The sequence below is a fragment of the Clupea harengus genome, chromosome 4, assembly GCF_900700415.2.
Source record: "Clupea harengus chromosome 4, Ch_v2.0.2, whole genome shotgun sequence".
Taxonomy (NCBI): Eukaryota; Metazoa; Chordata; class Actinopteri; order Clupeiformes; family Clupeidae; genus Clupea; species Clupea harengus.
In genome coordinates, this window is record NC_045155.1 from 4,836,232 (window position 1) to 4,860,810 (window position 24,579).

At 40.4% G+C, this 24,579-nt stretch overlaps 1 protein-coding gene across 1 annotated transcript in view; it reads left to right on the forward strand.

Moving 5' to 3' along the window:
- LOC105889747 (copine-9-like) overlaps nucleotides 1–24,128 on the forward strand; it is a 36,684-nt gene extending 12,556 nt beyond the window's left edge. The window contains exons 3-21 of the mRNA XM_012815657.3: nucleotides 1,102–1,148; nucleotides 4,919–5,022; nucleotides 5,912–5,951; nucleotides 6,132–6,134; nucleotides 7,058–7,134; nucleotides 11,622–11,685; nucleotides 12,076–12,179; nucleotides 12,444–12,548; nucleotides 12,911–12,952; nucleotides 13,255–13,330; nucleotides 13,492–13,545; nucleotides 13,658–13,719; nucleotides 14,007–14,053; nucleotides 14,191–14,372; nucleotides 17,182–17,309; nucleotides 20,165–20,267; nucleotides 20,534–20,591; nucleotides 21,263–21,336; nucleotides 21,724–24,128. Coding sequence (XP_012671111.2) covers nucleotides 1,102–1,148; nucleotides 4,919–5,022; nucleotides 5,912–5,951; nucleotides 6,132–6,134; nucleotides 7,058–7,134; nucleotides 11,622–11,685; nucleotides 12,076–12,179; nucleotides 12,444–12,548; nucleotides 12,911–12,952; nucleotides 13,255–13,330; nucleotides 13,492–13,545; nucleotides 13,658–13,719; nucleotides 14,007–14,053; nucleotides 14,191–14,372; nucleotides 17,182–17,309; nucleotides 20,165–20,267; nucleotides 20,534–20,591; nucleotides 21,263–21,336; nucleotides 21,724–21,915 — 1,562 coding nt within the window. The 3' untranslated portion in view covers nucleotides 21,916–24,128. The remainder of the gene's footprint in view (nucleotides 1–1,101; nucleotides 1,149–4,918; nucleotides 5,023–5,911; nucleotides 5,952–6,131; nucleotides 6,135–7,057; nucleotides 7,135–11,621; nucleotides 11,686–12,075; nucleotides 12,180–12,443; nucleotides 12,549–12,910; nucleotides 12,953–13,254; nucleotides 13,331–13,491; nucleotides 13,546–13,657; nucleotides 13,720–14,006; nucleotides 14,054–14,190; nucleotides 14,373–17,181; nucleotides 17,310–20,164; nucleotides 20,268–20,533; nucleotides 20,592–21,262; nucleotides 21,337–21,723) is intronic.
- The last annotated feature ends 451 nt before the right edge of the window (nucleotides 24,129–24,579 follow it).

The following is a 24,579-nucleotide window of genomic DNA, read 5'->3' on the forward strand; positions in this document are numbered from 1 at the left end:
ATCTGCGGAGCGAAACACAAAAAAGGATCACAGCTGTTCTGAATGGACAATACTAACAGACTTTTGTTTCAGAAGCTCTACTTGTTCTTTGCATGTAAAGTCATGTCCCCTCATTGCACTTTTAATTATCCTACCTCTGATACGTTTTATCCTTTATGATGTGAAGAAAAAATAGGATATAAAATTGGATTTGAAATATGCTCCAAATGAGGATAGACTCAACCAACAGACCAATAGACTAAAAGACTCAACAAGCAACTTTACTCTCAACAGTTCTGCATTCATATTACAAAAGGAAGTACATGTTTTTGGGGTCTCATGATTACAATCTATTGCATGACAAGCAACATTAATCAGGAACTCGATTCATCACCATCATGCTGTCACCGGTTGCCATCTGTGCTGGTTGGTCTATCAGCCAAACTCTCGTCATAGACTCTCATCATTTCCTCATTGTCAGAACTCCACCTGACCTATGTAGTACGTCACTGGCTGAACAGACATGTTATCCTTAACATGAAAAACACTTAAACTCGAAATGCTGTCCTGTTGAATGTCTTCAGTTTCCTTTTTTTCTGTAACTGAATTAAGACCTGAATTCTTCTTGATTAGTCTTGATGTCGCCGCCACTATAATAAACTAAGCCTCTAGCCTGTTGCAGTCCTCGGTTTGTAAAGGTTTGCTGTATATGACTTCAGTATCAACAAATGTTCCCAAAAGAAAAGGAGGAGTTCATCTGATACTCTGATACTAGCTTGGCCTATTCCAAAACATCTTGACTGAAGTTTATTCACCTCGGTTAATGTATCTAGCTCCTGTAGATGATTCATCAGTGTCTATTCATCAGCATCTATTCAGTCTGAAATGGGCTTGCTTTCTCATCACTATGTACACATGTTTCAGAGAAAAAATTATGATGCAGTCTCTTTCAAAGGTGCAGTCTGCTATTCTGGCAAAAGAGACAGGACTGTTATTAGAATTACAGGAGTACCTTTAAAAGTTAAGTTCATACCGAGATAATCTTTAGAGCGACAAGTTACCTCAGGAGTTGTTTGTTTTCGAATATGATAAAAAAAAAACTCCTTTTTCTTTTTTTTGTAGTTGTTGTGCTTTATGTACAGGGTGCTGGGACCAAAGAATGGCGAGAGGTAAGTGAAAGTCACTCAGAAACACTCAAAATCTTAAAAATGTTGTCATGGAATTCTCCTGTTTTGAGAGACACTAAATAAACACTAGTCAAAATGGTAAGATGGAGCAATTAGTGCAAGGTTAAAATGACAAGCTCTAAATTTACCTGAAAAACAACTGTACAAAAATACATTTCGATTTTTGTAATCGCATTAAAAAATTTTTTAACCAACATTATCTAGAAGCAGGTGTGTCTGGAGAGCGCCTTCAAGGGTAGTGCTTTAAATAGTCAATATCCATTTCATTCTGTTGCTGACCCTCTAAGATTTTGATGTCATTGATTGTGATTGAATCAACTACATTTAATACGACCTTGGTCTTGCTCTTCACTTGAAGAGCGGCAGTGCATATGTGATATCTGTGCCCCCATCAGTTTGTGAGTTATCACAAGGAATTCTTCATGAATTTCATTCAGTGATCGGACGCATGGATCCCTTAAGTGACACTGGGGGAAGACTTGGAGAAGAGTAGGAACAGCAGTACCGAGGACAGTGGCGTTAGAGAGTTAGTGATGCTCTCAATTGGTCCCTACCCTCCAGGGAACATGATAAATTATTCACATATTTACACCAGACTCCTGGCACAACACTCAGACCTCTATGACTCCTCATCAAGCTGCAGACACCACCAGTGATCAGAGAAATACAGCTTGGTGTGGGAACATACCTGAACCATATGCAGTCTCCAACTTTATTTGAGGGCGTTTGAAATCTATTAAGCCTCATAAATGGAGGTAAAATTGCATTTTTTTAGAGACTTGAATGTGGAGACCCCTCTTTTAATATGGAAGAGTGCGCTGTGAAGTCGTTTAAAAAGACATTGTGTCTCCTGCTGGCTTAATTTTAAAATGCATTAAGATGTAATCAGACCAAATTGGAAACTGGAACTGAATGAGGTAAAAAAAATACTTGTACCTGGGCTATATCAAACAGCTTTCACCAGATCGCCCATTGGAATGCTGAAAATAGTTTTTTTTCTTGCTGTCAATATGCCTTTAAAGCTCTGCGAGTTTTTGTCCTAGAATCATAAAAAGAGCACCCTCAGAAACCTTTAATCTTATACATAAATGCCGCTTGTGCATCAATGTTTTCTTAGTTAGAGGAAATATACAAAAACATCAAGCATTCCAATGAAAATAAGCTTGTTTGGCTCGGTAGCTGTCCATGGTCCTGGGATGCCAATAGCAAAGATTGCGTGTGAGCGATGTCTGTTGACACCCCTGTGGATAAGGGGTAATGTGAACTTAGAGCTACTAGTTAGATGGAAGAGAATGGGAAAGCGTGTGACGCTGCTACACTGGAGCGTGTGACGTAGTAGACAGGTATGGAGGGTTCAAATCTCCTAGGAAGCAGAAGTGGGGAGAGTGATGCTCTGCCTGTGGTGCCTATGTGCCCGAACTTCTTTTCTAAAACATAATTAATCCTACAAACTAAAACGTTCCTCTAGCATCTTAACCCTCCTATTATGTTTGGGGTCAATTTGACCCTTTTCAATGTTTAACGTCTCTAAATAAATGATTGGCATAGTTTTTTTTGCTTCATATTTAATGACTTTTCCTAATCTAATGGGGAGAACTGGGTAAACACAAAATGAACATGATGATATGTTTTCAATGTCCTGTACACATGCTTTATGCATAGGTGTTGTTTGGGGTCAATTTGACCCCAGGCTGTTTTAATTGTATAAAATATATAAGAAATATAAACTTTTTTTATCACATTGTTACTATTCTTGATTACAGAAATAGTTTTCTATTCCGTATGTTATAGATAACAACAATATGTACTTAGAAATAATATGAAGCCATAAAACACCAGAAGGATATCTCTTTCCAATTTTAAGTCAATCAGAGAGATTTGATGGTGATCTGCATATTTCTCCATAGTAGCGTAACATGTATTCTGGATGTATAAGGGGGGTGGGTGGGGGTATTGTTTTATTTTTAAGGGCTATTTAGGTAGTCAACAAACAAACACACACATAAACTTGAGTAAAACAAAATATTATAATCATTTTTTGGAGGTTTAAATTGCTGGGGTCAAATTGACCCCAAGCATAATAGATGTGGGTAAAATTTGAACATAATAGGAGGGTTAAGTAATGTTGTCTGCTGGACCCAGGTGTGTAGGGACATCTGTTGACTATTTAGTGACTCAGCCGTATATTTTGCCATTTACATTTACATTTACATTTAGTCATTTAGCAGACGCTTTTGTCCAAAGCGACGTACAAGGGAGAGAACAGTCAAGCTAAGAGCAATAAAAACCTGGTGTAACAATAAATACGACTTTACATAAGAAAATAGAAAAACGACATAGAAAGAAAAATAAGTGCAGGAAAAAGCAGAGAGGTGGCTAGCAGTAGCCTGTCCGAGAGCCCAGCTATGATGACCCCCCAGCTATAATGACCCCCCAGCTCAGTTTACACAGGGTGGAGGTGTGTCCAGTCCTATCAGGTGTGGCTCTGGCCCCTACAGTTGTTGCTCTTATTGAATGAAGTCTCAGGACAACATTACATTTTTATCTTCGAGACCTTTTCATATATTTCTTTTCTCACGTTCTTAGTAAGGATAAATGTAGATGTTTAGCTAAAGGCTTTGTTGTTGTGAAGAAGCCTGCAGTTTTTATGTAAATTTATTGCTCAGGGGGTTACAACAAATATCAGCATCTTCAGATTCCAAAAGAAAAAGAATGTTAGAATGAGGATTGTCATAAAATGTCATTTTCCATTTGCTGGGCACAGTCTAATAACATATTCCCTCAGGTAATCCATGGTATTGTCTGGTGACTGTGTGACACCCATAAGAGGCTTTGCCATAGCTGAGTGTCCAGGACTCCCAGCCTTTTACCTACTGGACTTTAAAAATCAGATTTATCCAAAGTAGATGACTTGGAAGAAACTCCAGGGGTATAAGTGGACTCCAGCAAACTCAGCCACATGGCAGTGCTGGCAGGGATCAATAGCTCATTACTCCCTCTGCCAAAGCTCCGTCCACAAAAGAGCGCTCCCCGCAGGGATTACTATCTGATTGCCAGAGGCCTGGAGCCAGAGCGGGCAGGGAGACAGGCTCAGAGTGTTTGAGAGCGGACAGGGAGACAGGCTCATGGTGTCTGAGAGCGGGCAGGGAGACAGGCTCAGAGTGTCTGAGAGCTGGCAGGGAGACAGGCTCAGAGTGTCTGAGACCGGGCAGGGAGACAGGCTCATGGTGTCTGAGAGCTGGCAGGGAGACAGGCTCAGAGTGTCTGAGAGCTGGCAGGGAGACAGGTTCAGAGTGTCTGAGAGCGGGCACGGAGACAGGCTCAGAGTGTCTGAGAGCGGACCCAGTCAGGCTCCACCACAGGAACCTGGTATGCTGGCCACTAGGAGAGGCTTCTCACAACGTTGAGGTCAACAGCTCAGTACAATTTGGTCCCTCATATTGAGACCTAAACAGTAATAGCCATGGTCTTGTTGTGTGCCATGATAATCGTTTTGTATTGCGGGAGGAGTTTAGTGAGATATTACAGTCTCTTCTTAGGTTCAGGCCCTGGGCTCTGTAAAGCACTTTGAGACCATTTTCTTGTTTTGGCGCTATATAAATAAAATTGAATTGAATTGAATTATTATGCTATGTACCAAGCCAAGATATATGAATGAATGTGATGAAATTGGTGCCAGTGTCAAGAACTGTGTAAATACTTTCCATCTTTGACATTTGCCTGTTGCTTTTTTCACCATTTTTAATTTACAGTTTGGAAGAACTGAGGTGATTGACAACACACTGAACCCAGATTTTGTGAGAAAGTTTGTAGTGGACTACTTCTTTGAGGAAAAACAAAATCTTCGATTTGATGTGTAAGTCATCCAGAATTTATTTTTTATAAATATCTTGGCTGACATTAAGTTGTCACTTTATAGAATTGTTGAAATATCCAGCAATCTTCTAGTATTGAACTGTCAATGTAGTATTGAAATGTTAAACCTGTAAATTCTGATATTTCTGTTGATGTTCTGTTGATTGCTCTAGTCCCATGTACACTACATTTAATCAATTTTAGTTAATAGAACATTACAGTAATATAAAGCATGATTTATTCTCTGGGGGTTTAGATGCCTGTGTTAACTCATCAAATTCATTTAGTGCTCTTGTTACTCTGTTCAACCGTCCCACCCTCTAATCCGCAGTCAATACCTGATAAGGACCAATTACCCATGACTCTGGCTGTAATTGATAATCTTCTAAGAAGGATGCTTTGGACTTCGTTGAAACTGGGTCTTCAGTTATTCATCTACGGGAAGCCCTGTAGCACTGTTTTGTATTCCCAGATCTGTAGCTGTATATCCCTGTTTCATAGCAATGTCGGTATGCAAGAGGTCACTGTGCTCCTGTTCTTTTTGCTCAGGAAAGACCATTATTGGTCTTATTTCCTTCAGTTCCCATTGGAGAACAACCGCCCTGAAAATAGCAGAATAAAAATGTTATCCCCATCACACCGTGAAACCTCAAGATATTATCTGGAATGCTTTTAGCTAGAGCTTTAAAAAAAAAAAAAAAAGTTCAGACACTCTGCAATGCATGCTGCGTGCACCGTGTGCGGGATTTGTTATGTGGGCTGCTGTGGTTAAAAGTGGATTGTGTTGTTCTTAGCTGGTGGCTTGATTTTAGAGAAGAAATGTTTCGCGAGTGAGAGCGTATTTCCACTGTGTTACCATCCAACCGCTTTTATCTGTCTTGTTTGTATAGGTACAGTGTGGACTCCAGACGCTCAAATTTCTCTAAACATGTAAGTTCTTCCATGTTTATGCTTTCACACTGCATTTTATGGACCTAAAAGTAAGAGTTTAGTCATATAGTAGACTAACCCTGAGTTACTTCTGGCATAGTAATACATAAGTTCTATTTACATAATCATTAATGACTTGGTTGATGTTGTTCTGTTGTTTCAACAACCGTGGACTTGCAGAAGGTGGGTACAACACACATTTTGCCCCATAATCTGCACTGTTTGTATTGTCATTTCTTTATTTTGACATGTGAACTGGATACAAAAGGAAAGGGGGTGTTGTAATTGAAACTCATTTGTATTAATGAAAAATACTTCACATTATTGAAAATACTAATTAAATATCAATGCTTTCAATCAATCTATAAAACGGCCCAAAAACGCCAGGGTAAAGAAAAGCGTCAGACAAACTACTATGTCTTTCCTCATGTTCTCTGTACTTAATGCTTTTTAGTACTATCTGAGAATTTGAAGCAAAGCTTTCATTTCTTTTACACACTTACCTTGTAACATTGCCTTGACAATGTTACATTTCAATTTGTGCATGACCAGTAGTCATAGTCTCTGAGTCCATTATATTTATATTCATGTCATCAATTTTGATTCAGTTCAGTCATCACCACATAAAAAAAACTCCATGGTCAAAGTAGAAAGTGTTGTTTCCTCTCAGCAGTCAAAAGGGATTTTACATTCCTTGTCATACCTCAAATGCTTTCTAAGTGCTTTTTGAATTGAAATCAAATCATTTTGAGCTGAGTTCTATTTGATTACAACTAGTCTGTCTTGATGACAAGCTCTGTGGTGCCTTAAAAAGATAGTGTCCCCCATTTTAGCTACATTTTATTCTCATATTGTTTTCACTATGTTCATAGTGTGGCTTCAAGTGAGTACATCTTACAGATAAATATCTATATATATATATATAAATACCAATAAATAAGAATATTTATTAGATATATAATAGATTTGTTAAACTTTTTATAATTGGATCTAAAGTACATTCTGTTAGTGGAATCAATTAGCTACTATTCAATCAGTTGACTTGTGATTTCCATATTGAACAATGCAATCGTGCCAGTGCCAGACTTATCCATGCCGTCTCTCAGTCCTTTCTTGGCCAGACATTTTGCACCCTGGGGGAGATCATCGGCTCCAAGGGCGGCCGGGTGGAGAGGACCCTCTCGTGAGTACTCCGCTTTCATCATCCATCACTTCACCAGACACGGGTCAGACACTCCCTGAAGGAGTCTGATATAAATGTCTTCTTTGAAACTACGTAACGTCACACTATAGTTTTTAGCTGAAGTATATTCGATGGTTTATTCAAAGTTATGTACGGCAGAAGACTAATAGGAATCATGTGTCCATGGACAGAACACACTGCGAATAGGTCCACATTTTGATCCTTCAGTCTTCCAGTTAATATTAATAAGAATAATTTAAAGTGCTATATTTACACACGCATCGCCCATCTCATTTGTGACCTGTGAATATGTGGTGACTGGAAACCCTGACCTTGTAGTCAAATGGCCAATGACAATACAGAGTGCTGCCTGCTTGCTCAGTGAGTCTGCATGCTTTTGATTGGTGTCCAATTCTGCACTCCCTCCGTTTTGTCTCCTCAAATTATGAATCAGTCAATATTGGTGGCTGCTCAGTCAACACATTGCGATAGCAGACAGTTGGAGTTGTGCTCACTCGGGTGTGGTTATATCAACACATTGGCTGCTTGGCATCAGATCAAACCTGTGAAATAAGCAAAGGCACTCCCCTCTCTTAACAACAGCTAGTACACACTTGGTCCTAGTTCACTTGCCTGTTTACAGTCATCGTCACCGTGCATGAACCCTGACATCCTGGACCATATTTAGAGGTGTACTTTTTTTAAGGCATGGGTAGTTGCCATGAATGTTGTCATGTGTCTCCTGTATCTTCTTAAGACCAACATTTGCTCTCCTGCTAAGAATGCATGCTGTTTTGTACAGAAGTTCCATACTATTTCTTATTTAGTATATGCTTGTGTGTCTGAATATTCATTTTTCAACAGCACTTTGTACACAGCCCTTGTATTCTTGAATGAAAAGAACTGAAGTGCTAGTTACATAATCACATTTTGTAGACGGTCACGACCTGATGTGACAGCTGCTTTTCAGAACTATCCAGTTCTCAGTCAAACCTCTGGCATATGTTGTACTGTCTTTCAGCAGTTGTTCAACAAATATATACCTAGCCGGAGAAGCAACCGTTCCTTTTGTCACAGATGCTTTCTAGGAGTGAGCAGTGCATATAATGAGAATCCTGGAGTGCCTGTTGTAAACAAACCTCCAAGCGTGAGGTATTTTATGTTTGTGTGATAAATCACAGAGAAAACCCATGCTAGCTTTTACTGCCAGCGTACCACATATTCTTCATCTGGAGCAGGCACCATGCAGCTCGTCCTTGAAGAAATAGGTAAGAAGGGCAAGGAGCTTTTTGGTCGTTTTTGTCTTTCTGCCTAGCAAGTCTCAAGCTGCGACTGAAAGAAGCACTGCTTCTATTTCACCTGGGGGTTTCTATGGTAACCTTTAAGCTTGGATAGGCACATTTAAGCTCTAAAAGATGAAACGATGTTGAAGACATTTGAATACATCCTCCCCAGATATAGCAAAGTTCTCTGTAATTTCTTCATCCCTTGTGTATATTCCCACAAATATGAATAAAGAATAGTGGATTGCAACTCCCTTGCTTTTAGAGATAAAAAGTCAATGTGGGCTGTAGGTAAAGATATTTTTTTTGTCTGAAAAAATTCAGCCACCACACATACAGACGTGTGACTGGAGATACCAAGGCAGACTGTTCCCCCAAAATTCCTCTCAATATATGGCTTAAAGGAGAACTTCAAGCACCGACAGATACCTGGACATAACTTTTATCAAAACGGTCATGTTCTTTGTTGACTGGACCTGGACCTGCTAATAGACTCATCCTGTTGACTATTCATCTAGCTTATTAGCAGGGTCAAGCAATCACATCCCAGTAGTTTAATTTACAACTACATTTATAAGCAGGTCTATTCAAGTCTCTGTTTTTTGTTTTTTAAGTAGAAAGTCAAAACATTTATAAAATATTTGATGAATCTGCTTTAAATTCTACCTGTTCTGCTAGGCTGAGGGAAACGCTCCTTGCCTCCCTGTTTGAACCTCCCTCTGTTCATGTAGGAATGGGATTAGAGGCAAATGGCGCCTTTGAGGGACGCCCTTCACTCCTAATCACATCTGCAGTCTCGGAGGCTCTAACAGGATTTCTAGTGAATGGGGTTCAAAGTGTGTGTGCGTGTTTGGGTGTGTGTGTGCGTGTGTGCGTGTGTGCGTGTGTGGGTCTGTGTGTGTGGGTGTGTGGGTGTGTGTGCGTGTGTGTGCGTGTGTGTGTGGGTGTGTGGGTGTGTGTGCGTGTGTGTGCGTGTGTGTGCGTGGGTGTGTGTGCGTGTGTGTGTGCGTGTGTGTGTGTGTGCCCCTCAGCCAACTTGCTATGTGCCAGGTAGAGATGTGCCTTTGCAGTGTGTCACTGTGGTTGGGAAACAAATACTCTGAGGAAATATTTTCTTAAAAATCTCAGGAATTCATCTTGTCTTCGAATAGTGGAATGGTCTTGGGAAGTGTCATGATCTCTGCTCCCATGTTTGAAATTGACTATTTTGCAAACGTTGTGGATGAGCTAAATTCACTTGATTTTTAGAATTAAACTGATGGCTTGTGTGTAATCCTTTTGGGGAAGATTTTAGTTTAACTGTTTCTTATCTTTATCCCACAGTCATGCTGAGTTTTGTCAAAGACTGGTTGACTCTTGATTCAGTCAGTGTGGCCTTGCAGCATCAGAGATGCATTCACTGCATTCACATAGTTCCTGTTTAAAAATGTAATTGGCTCGTGAACTGTGAACATCGTGTTCTATGATTCTTAGCTCACCTACTTCTGTGGTAATGCTAGTGCACTTATAACTAACCACCTCTGCCAGACAGTGCTGATGCAGTGTATGAACTCTGCCAGACAGTGGTGATGCAGTATATGAACTCTGACAGAGTGGTGATGCAGTATATGAACTCTGCCAGACAGTGGTGATGCAGTATATGAACTCTGACAGAGTGGTGATGCAGTATATGAACTCTACCAGACAGTGCTGATGCAGTATATGAACTCTGCCAGAGTGCTGATGCAGTATATGAACTCTGCCAGAGTGCTGATGCAGTATATGAACTCTGCCAGAGTGGTGATGCAGTATATGAACTCTGTCAGACAGTGGTGATACAGTAAGGCAAGGCAAGGCAAGGCAAGGCAAGGCAAGGCAAGGCAAGGCAAGGCAAGGCAAGGCAAGGCAAGGCAAGGCAAGGCAAGGCAAGGCAAGGCAAGGAAACTTTATTTATATAGCGCATTTCATGCACATGTGCAACTCAATGTGCTTTTTAGATATACAATAACAGGAAAGACAATAAATAATTCAAATAAATAGAATAAAATAAAAGGATACAAAATAAGAGTAAAGTGAAACAAGTAAAAAGAAGATAATAAACATAAAAATAAAAGATTAAAAAGTAAGTGTACTGGAGGAACATAATCATACGGAATATAGGTGCTACAACTCACAGTGTAGACAGGTACTCCTGTAGCAAGCAAATCAGTGAAGCAAATCAGTGTTCATAAGCCTGACAAAACAAGAAAGTTTTGAGCCTTAATTTAAAAGTATATACACTCTGTTAAGTCGTGATTAAAGGATACTGTAAGCAAGGATCGCTCTGTAGCCGCTTGATGATACTGCATGACATGCAATGCAGCATGGCAGCAAATCTGTGTTAAAATGTATGTTTTTTTGCTTTCATATGCAACCTTTACATTGTGTATGACAGTGTGCAGAATATATAAAGTCTATGATAATACAGAATAGTGTTTTATGAGCACCATGGAACAGCTGGGTGTGAGTTTAGGTTTTGTTCCTGGCAAAAGCAAACCTTACCTGGAAAGACAATAAATAATTAAAATAAATAAAATAAAGTAAATAGAATAAAATAAAAGGATACAAAATAAGAGCCTTCATTGGCTAGGAAGACACTCGCTTTTGAAACAAGGTTCATTGTGAAAATCTTTTTGGCACTCTGAAGAGCTTAGTATCTCTGAGTACAGTAATTAGAGAAGGAAAATTACTCATAATCACTATCCACATTACTAACTAAAAAAGGTTTACACCTTCTTGCACCATTTCTAAGCTCTGCTATATAAAAAGGGTAGACATGTTTCCCCAGGAATGAGATGGATAGCTGTCAAATATGAATGAATGTAGTAGACAGCTGGGGAAAATGAAGTAGAAGGACAGCCCTAGCTGTCAGTCACCCTGAGCTAGCTCTTCTCTTGGCTCTGTGAAAAGTCCCTTGTCAAGCAGGTCTAAAAATCTGTAAGGCTGAACTCTCAGGGGCCGTGCCTGTCAGATGACCTGGCAGGGGAGGCACTGTGCAAAGGATCTGCTCCTTTGGGGATGTGGAACATGCTGTACTGCATGGGCAGAGCCACACATGAAAAAGAAAGCACAGGAAAAGGATCTGTGAATTCCCTGCTTCTGAAAAGGTGCCGCCCAGTCACTCACTCACTCACTCACTCACTCTTTGCCCTCCATCTGCTTTCTAATGCTCTTTCTCTCTTGCAGGGGGATTCCAGGAAAGAAGTGTGGAATCATTATTTTCACAGCTGAAGAACTCAGTAACTGTAGGGTTAGTAAAGGTTCACAGGCACCTCATTTTCCAATGCAATATTTGTGAAGTCCCATGATACCCCTCTCCTGTCAGACATGGCTGCCAGTCTTCCTGAGATTTTCCTCATTAAATCACTTTTCCTGCCCTCTGTGGAAGGGCCAAAGCCACAGGCCTATGTCCTTTCAAAAATATAGTGGGGTCTAATTCTAACATAGGATAATTAATATATGGTTCCACTTCCTACTTAATTATATACTCTTCTCATGGGTAAAACAATAATATTAAGAGAAACCATTATATTGCAACTTATGCTTTGATTGTGTATTTGGTGGTATTTTGTTGCTACTGGATGGAAAGCCACTTTGGAATATTGGAATTGACATTGACAGACATGGTTATCCTCCACAGGATATCGCTACCATGCAGCTCTGTGCCAATAAGCTGGACAAGAAGGATTTCTTTGGGAAGTCCGATCCCTTCCTGGTGTTCTACCGCAGTAATGAGGATGGCACGTAAGTGTCAGAACTGTCATTATAACACGGCCCCATGTTTGTCTTTCTCTGTTCTCCCCATAGTACATTTTCACAGTAATATTCTGGCCATATTCCCAAAAGCATGCTAACTGAAAACCAAGGTGAGAGCTTTTGATGTGATAGTCTGACTAGGAGATAACCGATGACGGATCATTTGATAACTGTTTTCCATTAAAACTTGTGAAAAATAAATTTCCTCATGAAGTGCTGTATTAGATATGCAATGATTTTTTTTTTTATCAGGTTCACCATAAGTCACAAAACAGAGGTGATAAAGAACACATTAAATCCGGTGTGGCAACCCTTCACAATTCCAGTGCGTGCTCTCTGTAATGGGGACTATGACAGGTGAGAAAAAGCCGAGGACATTTCCTATCGTCGGCACACTTGGCACGTTCAAATAACAGAGCACAGCTATGTTTAAAAATTAATGATGTTTTTACCTTTTGGAGGTAAATTTAGCAATATTAAGCCATCACACAAAACAGTTCATATCAGGAATTGGTAGGAATGAGTATTTTAGTTAGACACCTTTATGATACCAGTTATATTGTACATAAACATTACTGAATGTAAGACATGTGTGTTGTCTAGTTTGATTTTTAACCAACCAGATATACAAGACCTGCTGCTGTGTTTGGAATAGTTGTAAGGCCATTGCCTTTTGAAACCTGTTCTTATTCTTCTTTTCTTACTCATTTACACCTCAGGATAGTCAAAGTGGATGTTTATGATTGGGATCGAGATGGGAGGTAATAGACCTGAAAACTACTTATCGTGTGACTGTTTGCTTTCTATTTATTTCAAACAACAGCATTTTTTTTTCATGTATATTAGCATGTTAAATATTCAGCTATAATTTAACAAATATTTATGACCATGGTATGACAATTGTAGCATCAATGTTATTTGAAACCTCTAAAGTTTAGAGTCTAAATACTTCCTGAATGCGGGATGGAAAACCTTTGGCCATAAGTACAGGGACATTGAGCAACATTATCTTTCAGTATTGTCTGAACAGAGCTGAGTGTATGTCCCCCCTCTCTTTCAATAGCCATGACTTTATTGGAGAGTTTACAACCAGCTACAGGGAGTTGTCTCGAGGTCAGAGCCAGTTTAATGTGTATGAGGTGAGACACCCAGCTGTTAACATCTGCATTCATATATTCATATGTGTTCACACATTGAGAGTTTGGATGTATTGTTGTAATGTCTAAATCTATGTAAATCTGGCACATAGGAATATGAGTACACTCATAGTAACCTCGCACCCTTTCAACTCTAACCTAAGGTTTTAAACCCTAAAAAGAAAGGCAAAAAGAGAAAATACATCAACTCTGGAACGGTAAGTTCTACTGCAATCTCTTGCATTATTTAGTTTAGGTATGTCTCACAGTTATTGTGGTCATAGTAGCCATCTCCACGTAAAAAGTGCTTTCTCCCTCTGATATATCCAGGTAACACTGTTGTCCTTCAAAGTTGAGTCTGAGTACACATTTGTGGATTTTATTCGGGGCGGGTGAGTGCTTACTTACTTAATTTTGCCTCTGAAACTCTGTCAGATGATTAGTTTTCCTCATTACAGACCTCAAAGCCTGTGAACTATTCCCATCTTAATATTTTGGTCATTACCAGTTAGTGCCTATCGTCCTCTCACCTAGCGGCTATTTACTTTTTTAAAGGAAGCTTGTTGGTTGTGACCATTATGGAATTGCTTTTGAATTGTATTGTCCCTTTGATTTAGATGGGAGGGTTATGATTAGGTTTGTTTATGTTGTTAAGTTGCCTTACATTTCTGTTGTACAGGACTCAGCTTAACTTCACAGTGGCCGTAGACTTCACTGCCTCTAATGGTGAGCAGGGATCTTTTAAAAAAAAAACATAGTTAATATGAGAGGTTGAGCAAATTAGCAAATCTCTCTTGCGTGCTGAATTGGTGTTCAATTCAGTATGTTGTATCATGTGTGTGTTTTGTGGTCGCTTGTCCCAGGTAACCCATCCCAGCCCACCTCTCTGCACTACATGAGCCCCTACCAAATGAATGCCTACGCCATGGCGCTGAAAGCAGTGGGAGAGATCATACAGGACTATGACAGTGACAAGCTCTTCCCTGCTTATGGCTTCGGAGCCAAGCTGCCCCCGGACGGCAAAATCTCACACGCTTTTCCTCTGGTGAGGGTTAACCCTAGTGCATGGCTCGACCATTAAAGCATCGAGCCAAAGTATATTTCTTGTATTTTATGATTTGACTCTTTGAAATGTCTGTGTGTGTGTGTGTGTGTGTGTGTGTGTGAGAGAGAGAGAGAGAGAGATAGTGTGTGTCTGTGTGTTTGTGTGTGTGTGTGTGTGTGTGTGTGTGTGTGTGTGTGTGTGTGTGTGTGTGTGTGTGTGTGTGTTTGTCTGTGTGATTGCATTAATGTCCCTGAAAGTTTTATGCACATTATTGAATATGTGTGTGTGTGTGCAGGGATGTGTGTGTGTGTGTATTTTCTTTTATGTCCCTGGAAAATGAACACACATAATACATTCAATGTGTGTGTGTGTGTGTGTGTACGGGTGTGCATGTGTATTTGCTTTTATGGATGCAGATGCAGAAAATAAATATGGGGAAACTGTTGGTAGGGCTATGAATGTGTTTAAGAACTTTGACTAACTCAAAGGTAAAATCAGGTATCACATTTTAGTGAAACACATTATTTTAGCACGTGCAGCAGAATATGTTGGGATCAAAAAGCACATGAAAGCAGAGTTAGACAGTCATTTCCTTAATTTACCATAAATCTCTGTCATGACGAGGCCTCTGATCTATGTCCTCTTTCAGCATTGCTAAAAGAGATGATATTTCAAAAGAGATATTTCAAAAGACTCCATCAGCTCCGCAGTGTAAAATTGTCAGCAGTTAGGGGATAGTTTTTGTTGTGCATTGCACATGTTTTTGACCCGTTTAATTTTCAGGTTTTAAGCTGTTGTCTTTTAAAAGGGCAGTGTGTAGGATTGAGGATGATCTATTAGCAGAAATGGAATACAGCATTCATATTTATGTTTTTATTAGTGTATAATCACCCGTAATTACGAATCGTTGTGTTTTCATTAGCTTAGACAGAACACTGGCTCTAGAAAGGGCTTTTCGTGTTTTTACGTTGAAGTGACAGCTTGAATTTGATTTGGCCAGTTGGAAGACGAAGAAGAAGAAAGAAGAGGAATTATTGGTTGCTGGTGCTGCGACAATTTTGTGTTGTGAAGAGAACCTCAATTTTTTTACAAATGGAGGATCATACTTATTATTTAGCACAAGAAAAAGCAATTGAGCGTGATCTTCGTGAAAACAAAAACATGAAGCAAAACAAAATCAGGACAGGCGGCGGCAGAAAACAAGGGTGGACATGGGTGTGGCCTTTCTCAGGTGGAAATTGCTGATGAGGGACAAATGTATTCAGAGTGACGCTGAAGTTATTTCTGTTATTTATTGTCAATAAAAGTGTAACGTTACACTCATGTCACCCAACAACTAGAATGGCCTGACTTCATAATTTACTGTCCACGAAGCTATGACCTGCAGTTTTGCAGACTAACTTAATACAATTTCTAAATGTCCGGCTAAAGTAACCTCTTGAAGATTGATATATTATGGCTACTCGATGCGGTCGTAAACGGTGATGTCATTTTGGAAGTAGCTACTGGCACACGATTGACACCATACATTCTCCCACATGCTTGGAAAAAAGGGATGAGGGAGGGATATTCAGTTGGTTGCAATCTGCAACCTCACCACTAGATGCCACTAAATCCTACATATTGCACCTTTAAGTATTTCCTGATTCTTTAACAGCCTTTTAAACCCTAATTCCAAATAACCTGTGACAAAAATATGAACTCATGTCGAGTGTTTGTCCAGTGTTTTGTTAACCAAAAAAAAAGATCTTGCAATTTCTCCACGCTCACAAAAAGCTTATTTCTCTCAAATTGTGCTCAAATTCAGTCCCAAAATCTGTGGAAAGTCATGCTGAATCCATAGTTCCATCGTTAATCCATAGTTTATTTCCTGATGCATTGGCTACTTACTGAAATCCAGTTATATATCTAAACTTCACAGTGGAATTTATGCTTTCAATTCAATTCAATTCAACTTTATTTCGCCATGTATACAGATACTAGGAATTTGTTTTGGTATTCTCCATGCAGGCTATAGTATCACCAAACTATCTCCTGCACGAGATCTCCACGGCCGCTACACAAGCGTCATTGTTAGAAACAGGCGTTTATTAGAAATGCTTCATTAACATGCAGTGGAATATTCCGCACTCCATCGATATCAATAAGTCAAAAACAACACCATCGGTCATCCTGCCAGTTGAAAGGGAAAAGTGCAGCACGGGTGTTACAGTTGGTGATGACAGCTGTTTCCCCCCCCTCATTATGCTGCGCCGCGGGCGTCCGTCTGCATCAGCCGTCTGACCGCCGTGTGCTTTTGTCTCTTCCAATCACAGATGCTCTTCATCTGTGTATGTCAGCAGGCAGCAGCGCACCTCACAGCTGAGGTTCTTCCTCCGTGCACAGGGCTGACTTGGCCTCAGACATTTGGAGACACATAACCACAAGTGACCAACTCCACACCTATCCCCAATCCCAACCGTTTCTCGCAACACATTGAGGAGTGTCTGGCTGTGTCTAAACTGTTTACATAATGTAGACATTAACAGGTCATGGGTGCGTTGAGTTTGCAGAACTGTCTGATTGTCAGCTACATGACTACAGAGAGATGTGCTTGGACAAGTGACTGTCATGGTGAATTAATGACTGGTACATATATTATTAATGTCTAGGACATGTGCCTACTTGCATTACTAAACTGGATTTCCTGTCTGTTTAGTTTATCGCAATGATTGTGAGAGACTTTTTACAGTATTGTACCCAGTGTTTTGTTTAGTTATTTTAGATGGGTGACTTTCTTAATGTTTCCGGTGTGTGTGTGTCCCTGCAGAACAAGAACAGTGAAGATGCCAACTGTGTGGGTATAGAGGGGGTTCTAGAGGCTTATTTCGAGAGCCTTACAACAGCACAGCTGTTTGGACCCACCAATTTTGCACCAATCGTCAACCTTGTGGCTCAGTAAGTTTTTAGGGTATTTGGTATATTGAATCTCATACTGTAGAGTATGGTTTTACCTGCGATTTAACACACACTCCATTCCACTTCATTCTACCATTAATACAAACCTCCTTGAACAGCCAACCGCATTGCCTTTCAAATTTAAAATAAAGACACGCAGACCTAGACATAGCAACAGTGCTGACTTCACAGACAGCGTATTTAGAGCTGTTTTCTCAAAATACTGTATCCTTCCTTCTCTACTCCCTCTATTTTTACCCCGTGGGGCAAAAACTCTGCCAGTCTAACAAGCTAATACTATTTGTTATTCCTTCCAGAGGTTTTCCAAATATATTAGTCTCAGACGGCCCCCATATACGCTGGCAGAGGCACGCTCTGAATGCTGATTAGATTTGAAACTTGCTTTGGCCTAAAATGGTTTCACTGTTTTGTTTACTCGGTCCCACTGCTGAGATAAATGCACTTAATGTTGACTTAGGTTTTTAACAATGTTGTTTTGGCCCCATTTTCTCCTGGCCATTTATAACCGTTACCCATGTGTTTTAGTAATGGCCGCTATTGGATACAGAGACTGATGTGTGTGCTCCACTGAGGTATACTATTACTAATATTTCAAGCAATGTAGACTTGTGGGGTTTTTTTCTTTTCAGAAAACATATAGCTTCTGCATTCATTTTTGATGTATTGACTTGTTTACAAGAGATTCTTTAGAAGGTGACCACAGATAGCTTCATTATTCTTACTCTAGACACCACTGTTGAGCCTTGTGTGAACATAGCTTCAGTCGTGATTTACAAATTGCCGTACACCCTTTGGCTCCACTGTGGGGAGGAGGCTGTGATGAGGAGGCTGTGATGAGGAGGCTGTGATAAGGAGGCTGTGATGAGGAGGCTGTGATGAGGAGGCTGTGATGAGGAGGCTGTGATGAGGAGGCTGTGATAAGGAGGCTGTGATGAGGAGGCTGTGATGAGGAGGCTGTGATAAGGAGGCTGTGATAAGGAGGCTGGGGGGAGGAGGCTGTGATGAGGAGGCTGTGATAAGGAGGCTGTGGGGAGGAGGCTGTGGGGAGGAGGCTGTGGGGAGGAGGCTGTGATAAGGAGGCTGTGGGGAGGAGGCTGTGATGAGGAGGCTGTGATAAGGAGGCTGTGATAAGGAGGCTGTGGGGAGGAGGCTGTGGGGCGGAGGCTGGGGGGAGGAGGCTGTGATGAACCCAGACAGGCTTTTTTTTTGGAGACCCAAACCTGGGAACTCAAGCTAACCCAAACCCAGGAATTCCCCCAAAAATAGCACAAGGAATTAAACATCTTTTCCTGGGTTTAACTAAATTGAAAATGACCATGCTGGACGACTTCTCCCTCTCTATGTTTATAGTTTGCCTCTCCCTCTCCCTCTCACTCTCCCTATCTATCATATTGTACTATGTCATTGGTACTGATGAAGTGCCCACATTCCTTGTCATTCTCCGTGGGTGCCTAAAGTGGCCAGGGTTCCTATCCCAGTTTCTTCCCTTACCCTAATCCGGGTTCGTTTGGGTTTGTTCCTCATCGCCATATAATTGCATAGCGCTGTCCACTAACTTTGTCTGTTTTCTTCCCCTCCTACTGCTGCTGCAGTCTTTCCACATGATCTATCTGTAGAAACCATCTGCTTACAGCTGCCTATTCCCACCAAACTATTATGTCCAAATTCTACGCTGCTTATATAGATACTATATGCCAGCCTATTCACCTGCATTTATCTCTATCTCTCTACCGGGCCAGTCCCAAGCAGATGGGTCCCCCCTGAACTGAAGTTCTGCTCAAGGTTTTGCATGCCTTAGAGCTTGCTCTTGGAGGTTCAGGCTCATGTTATTGCACTATATAAATACAATTGAATTGAATAATTATTTGAATTATTCAGTTGTATATAACTTACAACATAAAGTGTAACAAGGAAACATTTGGTGGCAGTTCCAAAGGAAGAACGCTTGCCTTGTTCTCACACCTGAGTCTGAGTCATCAAACCTTTCACAACACTCTGAGATAGCCTTGTAGGAAGACACCATTTTTGGGTACGTAATCCCGTACAGAAGCAGTGTATTTGTAATGTCAGTAGGCCTGTGCTGTCACTTAAAACCAGATGAGTGGAGACAGGTCTCACAATCTGATTTGTAGAACATTCTATGGTGGAGTCACTCAGAAGAACATGGGTTGTAAATATACTTTGAAACTTTTTGTTGCTAACTCTCATTACCTTTGGTTGCTTCCTGTGCTGCCTTGTTCTAGAATGCTTAAATTGAAGCTTTGACTGACACGGTCAAGGTAAAGGTCCGGCATCTGCTGGAGGGTGTATGGCCTGAGCCGGAGAGCTCTCTCTCCCTGATGCTTCCTAGTCCTGCTTCACTGCCACGATGAATTGGAAGGGGTGACAGATCACTGGATACTGGAAGTGATAGTTCATGGCTCTGCTGTCTGTGACTGTGGTTGTTTTGTAATTTTGTGGACTGTGCTGTATGGGTTCCCATCAAAGCCAGGATGTGTCCACTTGCATCCATAGTTAGCACATTTTTTTGTTTGTATTTATATCTGGATTGACTTGCAAAAAAATGGGTTTCAGTGACATAATAACATTGTCAATAACATACTAACATAGTAATAATAAGGATGAATTAATTTATAATTATTTTGAAATCCAAATGGTGTTTGTTTTTGGCAAAACCAATACACACACATACTGTATATACAGTATATATATATATATATATACATATATATATGCCAAAAACAAACACCATTTGGATTTCAAAATAATATATATATTTGCACTGACTAGTTACCTGCAGACACTCAGCCAGGTGACTTCTGTTGTTTTCTTAGGATGGCGGCGAATGAGACGGATGGGTCGCAATATTTTGTCTTGCTAATCATCACAGATGGGGTTATATCAGATATGGTCCAGACTAAAGAGGCTGTGGTTAATGTGAGTGTCTAAACTTGTAGAAGGTTTTAATTAGTAGCATATTGTTTTATTGTTGCCAAACAACCTTGGTTTTAATCATTTTCACAAGAACATGAAAACCGGGTCTTTAATGTAATTTGAAATTCTATGAATTTAATTTGATCTATAACGCAAAAATATATTTGTCCTAAAGCACAAGGACCATTATAATGTCATAATCAGTGAAATCTCTCTCTCTCTCTCTCTCTCCCTCTCTCTTTCTCTTTCACTCTCTGTTTGCCTTTTAGGCTGCTAGCTTGCCAATGTCTATTATAATTGTTGGAGTTGGACCCGCTGAGTTTGATGGTAACTTGCTGTGTTTAAATAACCTATTGACCACCACCTCTAGTATGTAATTTCATTTTGATGTAATGCAAATGTCAATTCTTTAGAGTTTGTTTGAGTAATGGAAATGCAAAGTGAACATTTGATTAAATATTTCATTGATTGCCATTGATTATAACCAAATGGAAAAAATACAAATTATTTGTGCATAATGAGTGAAAACAACAGTTAGTTAAAAGTGCTCTGATTTAGTATTAAACTTGTGCACTAATATCTACTGATTAAGGGGATAAGTTGGAAGGATATCTCACTGTTAACCAAAGAGTTAATTCTCTTCATAGTCCAGTTAATTTACCATACAATAGGTCATGTTTTAGAGCATTCTTTAATCCATATGGCCAGACCACTTACTTTTTCACTGCCTATATGTTGACTTTTTACTGACTATATGTCGTGATGTTTTTATCGATGAGATAGATCTTTTGTTCCTCCCTAAACATTACAGTTACATTCTAATGGAATCGGTTTTACATCAATATGTTTAACAAAAATGTTTTTATGTCAATATGTTTGCTGAAAATGTTTTTATGTCAATATGTTTACATTAAAATGTTTATATATCAATTTGTTTACTAAAAATGTTTGTATGTCATTATGTTTACTATCTGTTGCGGTTTCTTCCTCCTTTGTAGCCATGGAGGAGCTGGATGGTGATGAAGTGAGGGTGTCCTCTAGGGGGCGCTATGCTGAGCGAGACATTGTTCAGGTAAGGGCCAGGTCCTAGTCCAGGTCCAAATCCCCCAGACATCAGTGAGTCAAACTGCACGTCCTGGATTTTCTGCTATTTTTTTAGCCGTAGTTGACGTCTAGTAGATCTCATTAGATGTCTGCACCATCCCAAGATAGTATCTGCCCAGTCTGTAAATGCAGCTCATTCCTCTAATGTCAGTTGTTGCATGTATCCTACAACTTGCTGTAGATTTCAGCTGAATCTAAGTTATGTCAGATAGTGCCAACTTCTGTGTCTTTTATAATTTTGAATGTTATTAGTGCGTTATTTGGTCCCTGAGAAATAAAAGAAACAACTTCTAGTCTCAAAATTGAAATCTTCGAAGTGTCTGAGATCAGCTAACACTGGCAGTGTAACCTGCAGTTTGTGCCGTTCCGGGACTACATAGACCGGTCAGGGAACCAGGTGCTGAGCATGGCACGGTTGGCTAAGGACGTTCTGGCAGAGATTCCAGACCAGCTGCTGTCCTTCATGAAGAGCAGGGGCATCGAGCCACGGCCAGCACTCTCTTCCTCTTCCTCCTCCTCCATACCACCAATACACCAGCAAGTGTGACGGAGAGGAAGGAGAAGTCACATAGCTCTGCTGTGCGCCCCACCCCCAACACGGACATACAGACTCTGTCTCGTCGGATTTGTGTGTTTCTGACAGTACATTGTGTCTTGTCATTGTGTGTTTTTGTTTGAAATGAACAAGGCAATGAGAAGAAATATATCTTCTCCTTGTGTATATACATATATACCTTCGACACACATGCAGGCTCTCTCTCTCTCTCTCTCTCTTGCTCTGTCTGTCTGTCTTTCTGTTTTTTTTTTAGTTCTTGTTTCACATAAGGCATGACTGCATACTCATGCTTTCGTCCAGACTACAGAGGTCTGTATAGAGATATATGGCTGGGGTAATGTGAGGTGAGGTAAGATTCCATCTCCATTTCCATTGCAGCAAAATGCAAAAGAGACTAATTCAATAAACCAGCTATGCCAATTTGTATTCATCTTGTGCACACAAGCATTAGCATTAGCTGTTACAAGTTGTTTTAACCAATAAGACAACATGCTTTAGGGGGGAATGGGGGAAAGCCCATAATTCCATGTCTTCATTGACAGTACATATCATTAATTATGAACTACATTTTGAAGAAACTCGTTACTGGTTTCTATGTACTTTCTTTCACCTGTGTGGATGGCAGTTTGTCAGGCGTGTAAGGAGCGGAGCTGTGCGTACCAGGTCACATGTTCATTAGTGCCAGTCACCCACCCACCAGCTCCCTGCCACTCTACCTTCTCCACAGGACGCAGGGAGCGCTGGGCACAGCTCCTCACCCGCTGCTAAAGAAATGCCAGTCTGTGGTATCCCCACAGAGAGAGGGAGAGAAAGAGAGACAGATATAGAGAGAGAGAGATAGAGAGAGAGAGAGAGAGAGAGCAAAGGATAGAGGAGGAGTCAGAGGTAATGTAATATATCAGTGGGTGTGCATTGGCTGGAGAGGCTGTGAGGGAGAGTGTTGACAGGCAGAGAGTTTGCATGCCACCCTGCCATGACCACTGGCCTGCTACTGCCATGAGCTTTCCCTGTGTCCGAAACCCTGTGTCAGTGAACAGCAGCCATGTTGACACATGTAGCTGTGCTTTTCCACAATGCTATTCCATTTTAAGTGGCCTGTCCAGTGCTATCCCTGAGCATTTGTAAGGTTGTCATGAGAACAACTCCAGATGCATTGTGTCCGTTTCCATAACGATCCATAATAATCTGCCTAATGATGCACATACCTGGTGTTTTAAGTACTTGTTTATGCAGAGCATGATAATTGTTATATACCATAATTTGTTTATACTCAAGCCCTCGACTTCCATGTCATAGTGGTGAGATCTGGTGTAAAAGTGAACTTATTATAAATGTGGATGTGGTTCCAGTCTCTTTCACAAAGAACTCAGTGTTCATCTGTGTAATTACCTGTCTGTGCTGTTCTGATCCCCAGTGCTGCCTGTTTTAAGTAGTCATAGTCTGGCTTGTACTACAGTTTGCATAAACTGCAAGTTTGACTTTTTTCTATTTTGTGGGTTGCCAACGTAGGGCAGTGAAAGAAAATGTTCATCGAGAAATAATGTTTACAGCCTGGAGACACATGCACTGACCTACTGTGATTTGAAAAAGGGAAGAATTCGGAGGATCTCCTGATATACTGTATTCACACTGTGCATTCGTAAAATCCTTCCTTCATCGCATCTGTTCTACCAGGAGGACTCAGAAACAAAATTGAATTCAACATGTTTAGTACTACCTAAACGGTGACATAAACATTCATTTAAAAATGTAAATGTCTTTGGCAAAAGATTCAGTCAAGGTTCTAGCATCTAATTATGAATACAGCATTAGCTCTAGCCAGTGCAACGTAACGTGTCCAAGTCTAAGAAGGCTATCCCTGACAGACGGAAGAGGGGTCCAAACTGGTGCTGAAGGGGAATCTGAGAACATCAGTACATTTCAAGAAGCATAGACATGGCAGATGGGCATCTGTAAAAATGAAAGATATAATGTATAGATTGAATTAAACAGTAGCATCACATACAGGATGAGGCCCTACCTGGTAGAATCTTTGCATAAGCTTCATTAATTGAAACAGAATTACAGAAGTGTTACACCTGGACCATTGTCTGTGTACAGTGTACAACTTTTTTTTCTTTTCTTTATGGACTTGATGTATGCAATATACCCAGTACCGACCGTACATGTATCTCATTACACTGCTGATTAAAAAAAAGCAAATGGATGAACTCAGTCTTTGAAATCAGAAAAGCTTATAATATGTGCTCAAAGAGCAGAGAAAGAATGTTATTAATCTAACCATTTTAAATGCAGATGCAGATCATCTTTATAGAGTCTACATGTTGCTGAGTCAAATGTGCAAAAACATCACATTTGCATCCTCATAGTCTGGGTCACATGCCAGTTATCAGGTGGTTTCCACTGATCTATATTAAGACATTAAAGGTCAGTGGTGGGTTTTCTCTGGAAGCACTATGTACCAGAAATACTGCCATAGCTGAACCCAAAATGGTACTGTCACACTCTCTCTGAGTGTAGTTTTTGTGTGTGTGCCTGTGTGTGTGTGTGTGTGTGTGTGTGTGTGTGTGTGTGTGTGTGTGTGTGTGTGTGTGTGTGTGTGTGTGTGGGTTTGGTTGTCTTGAATTGATTGTGGGGAAACTATTGACCCATTGA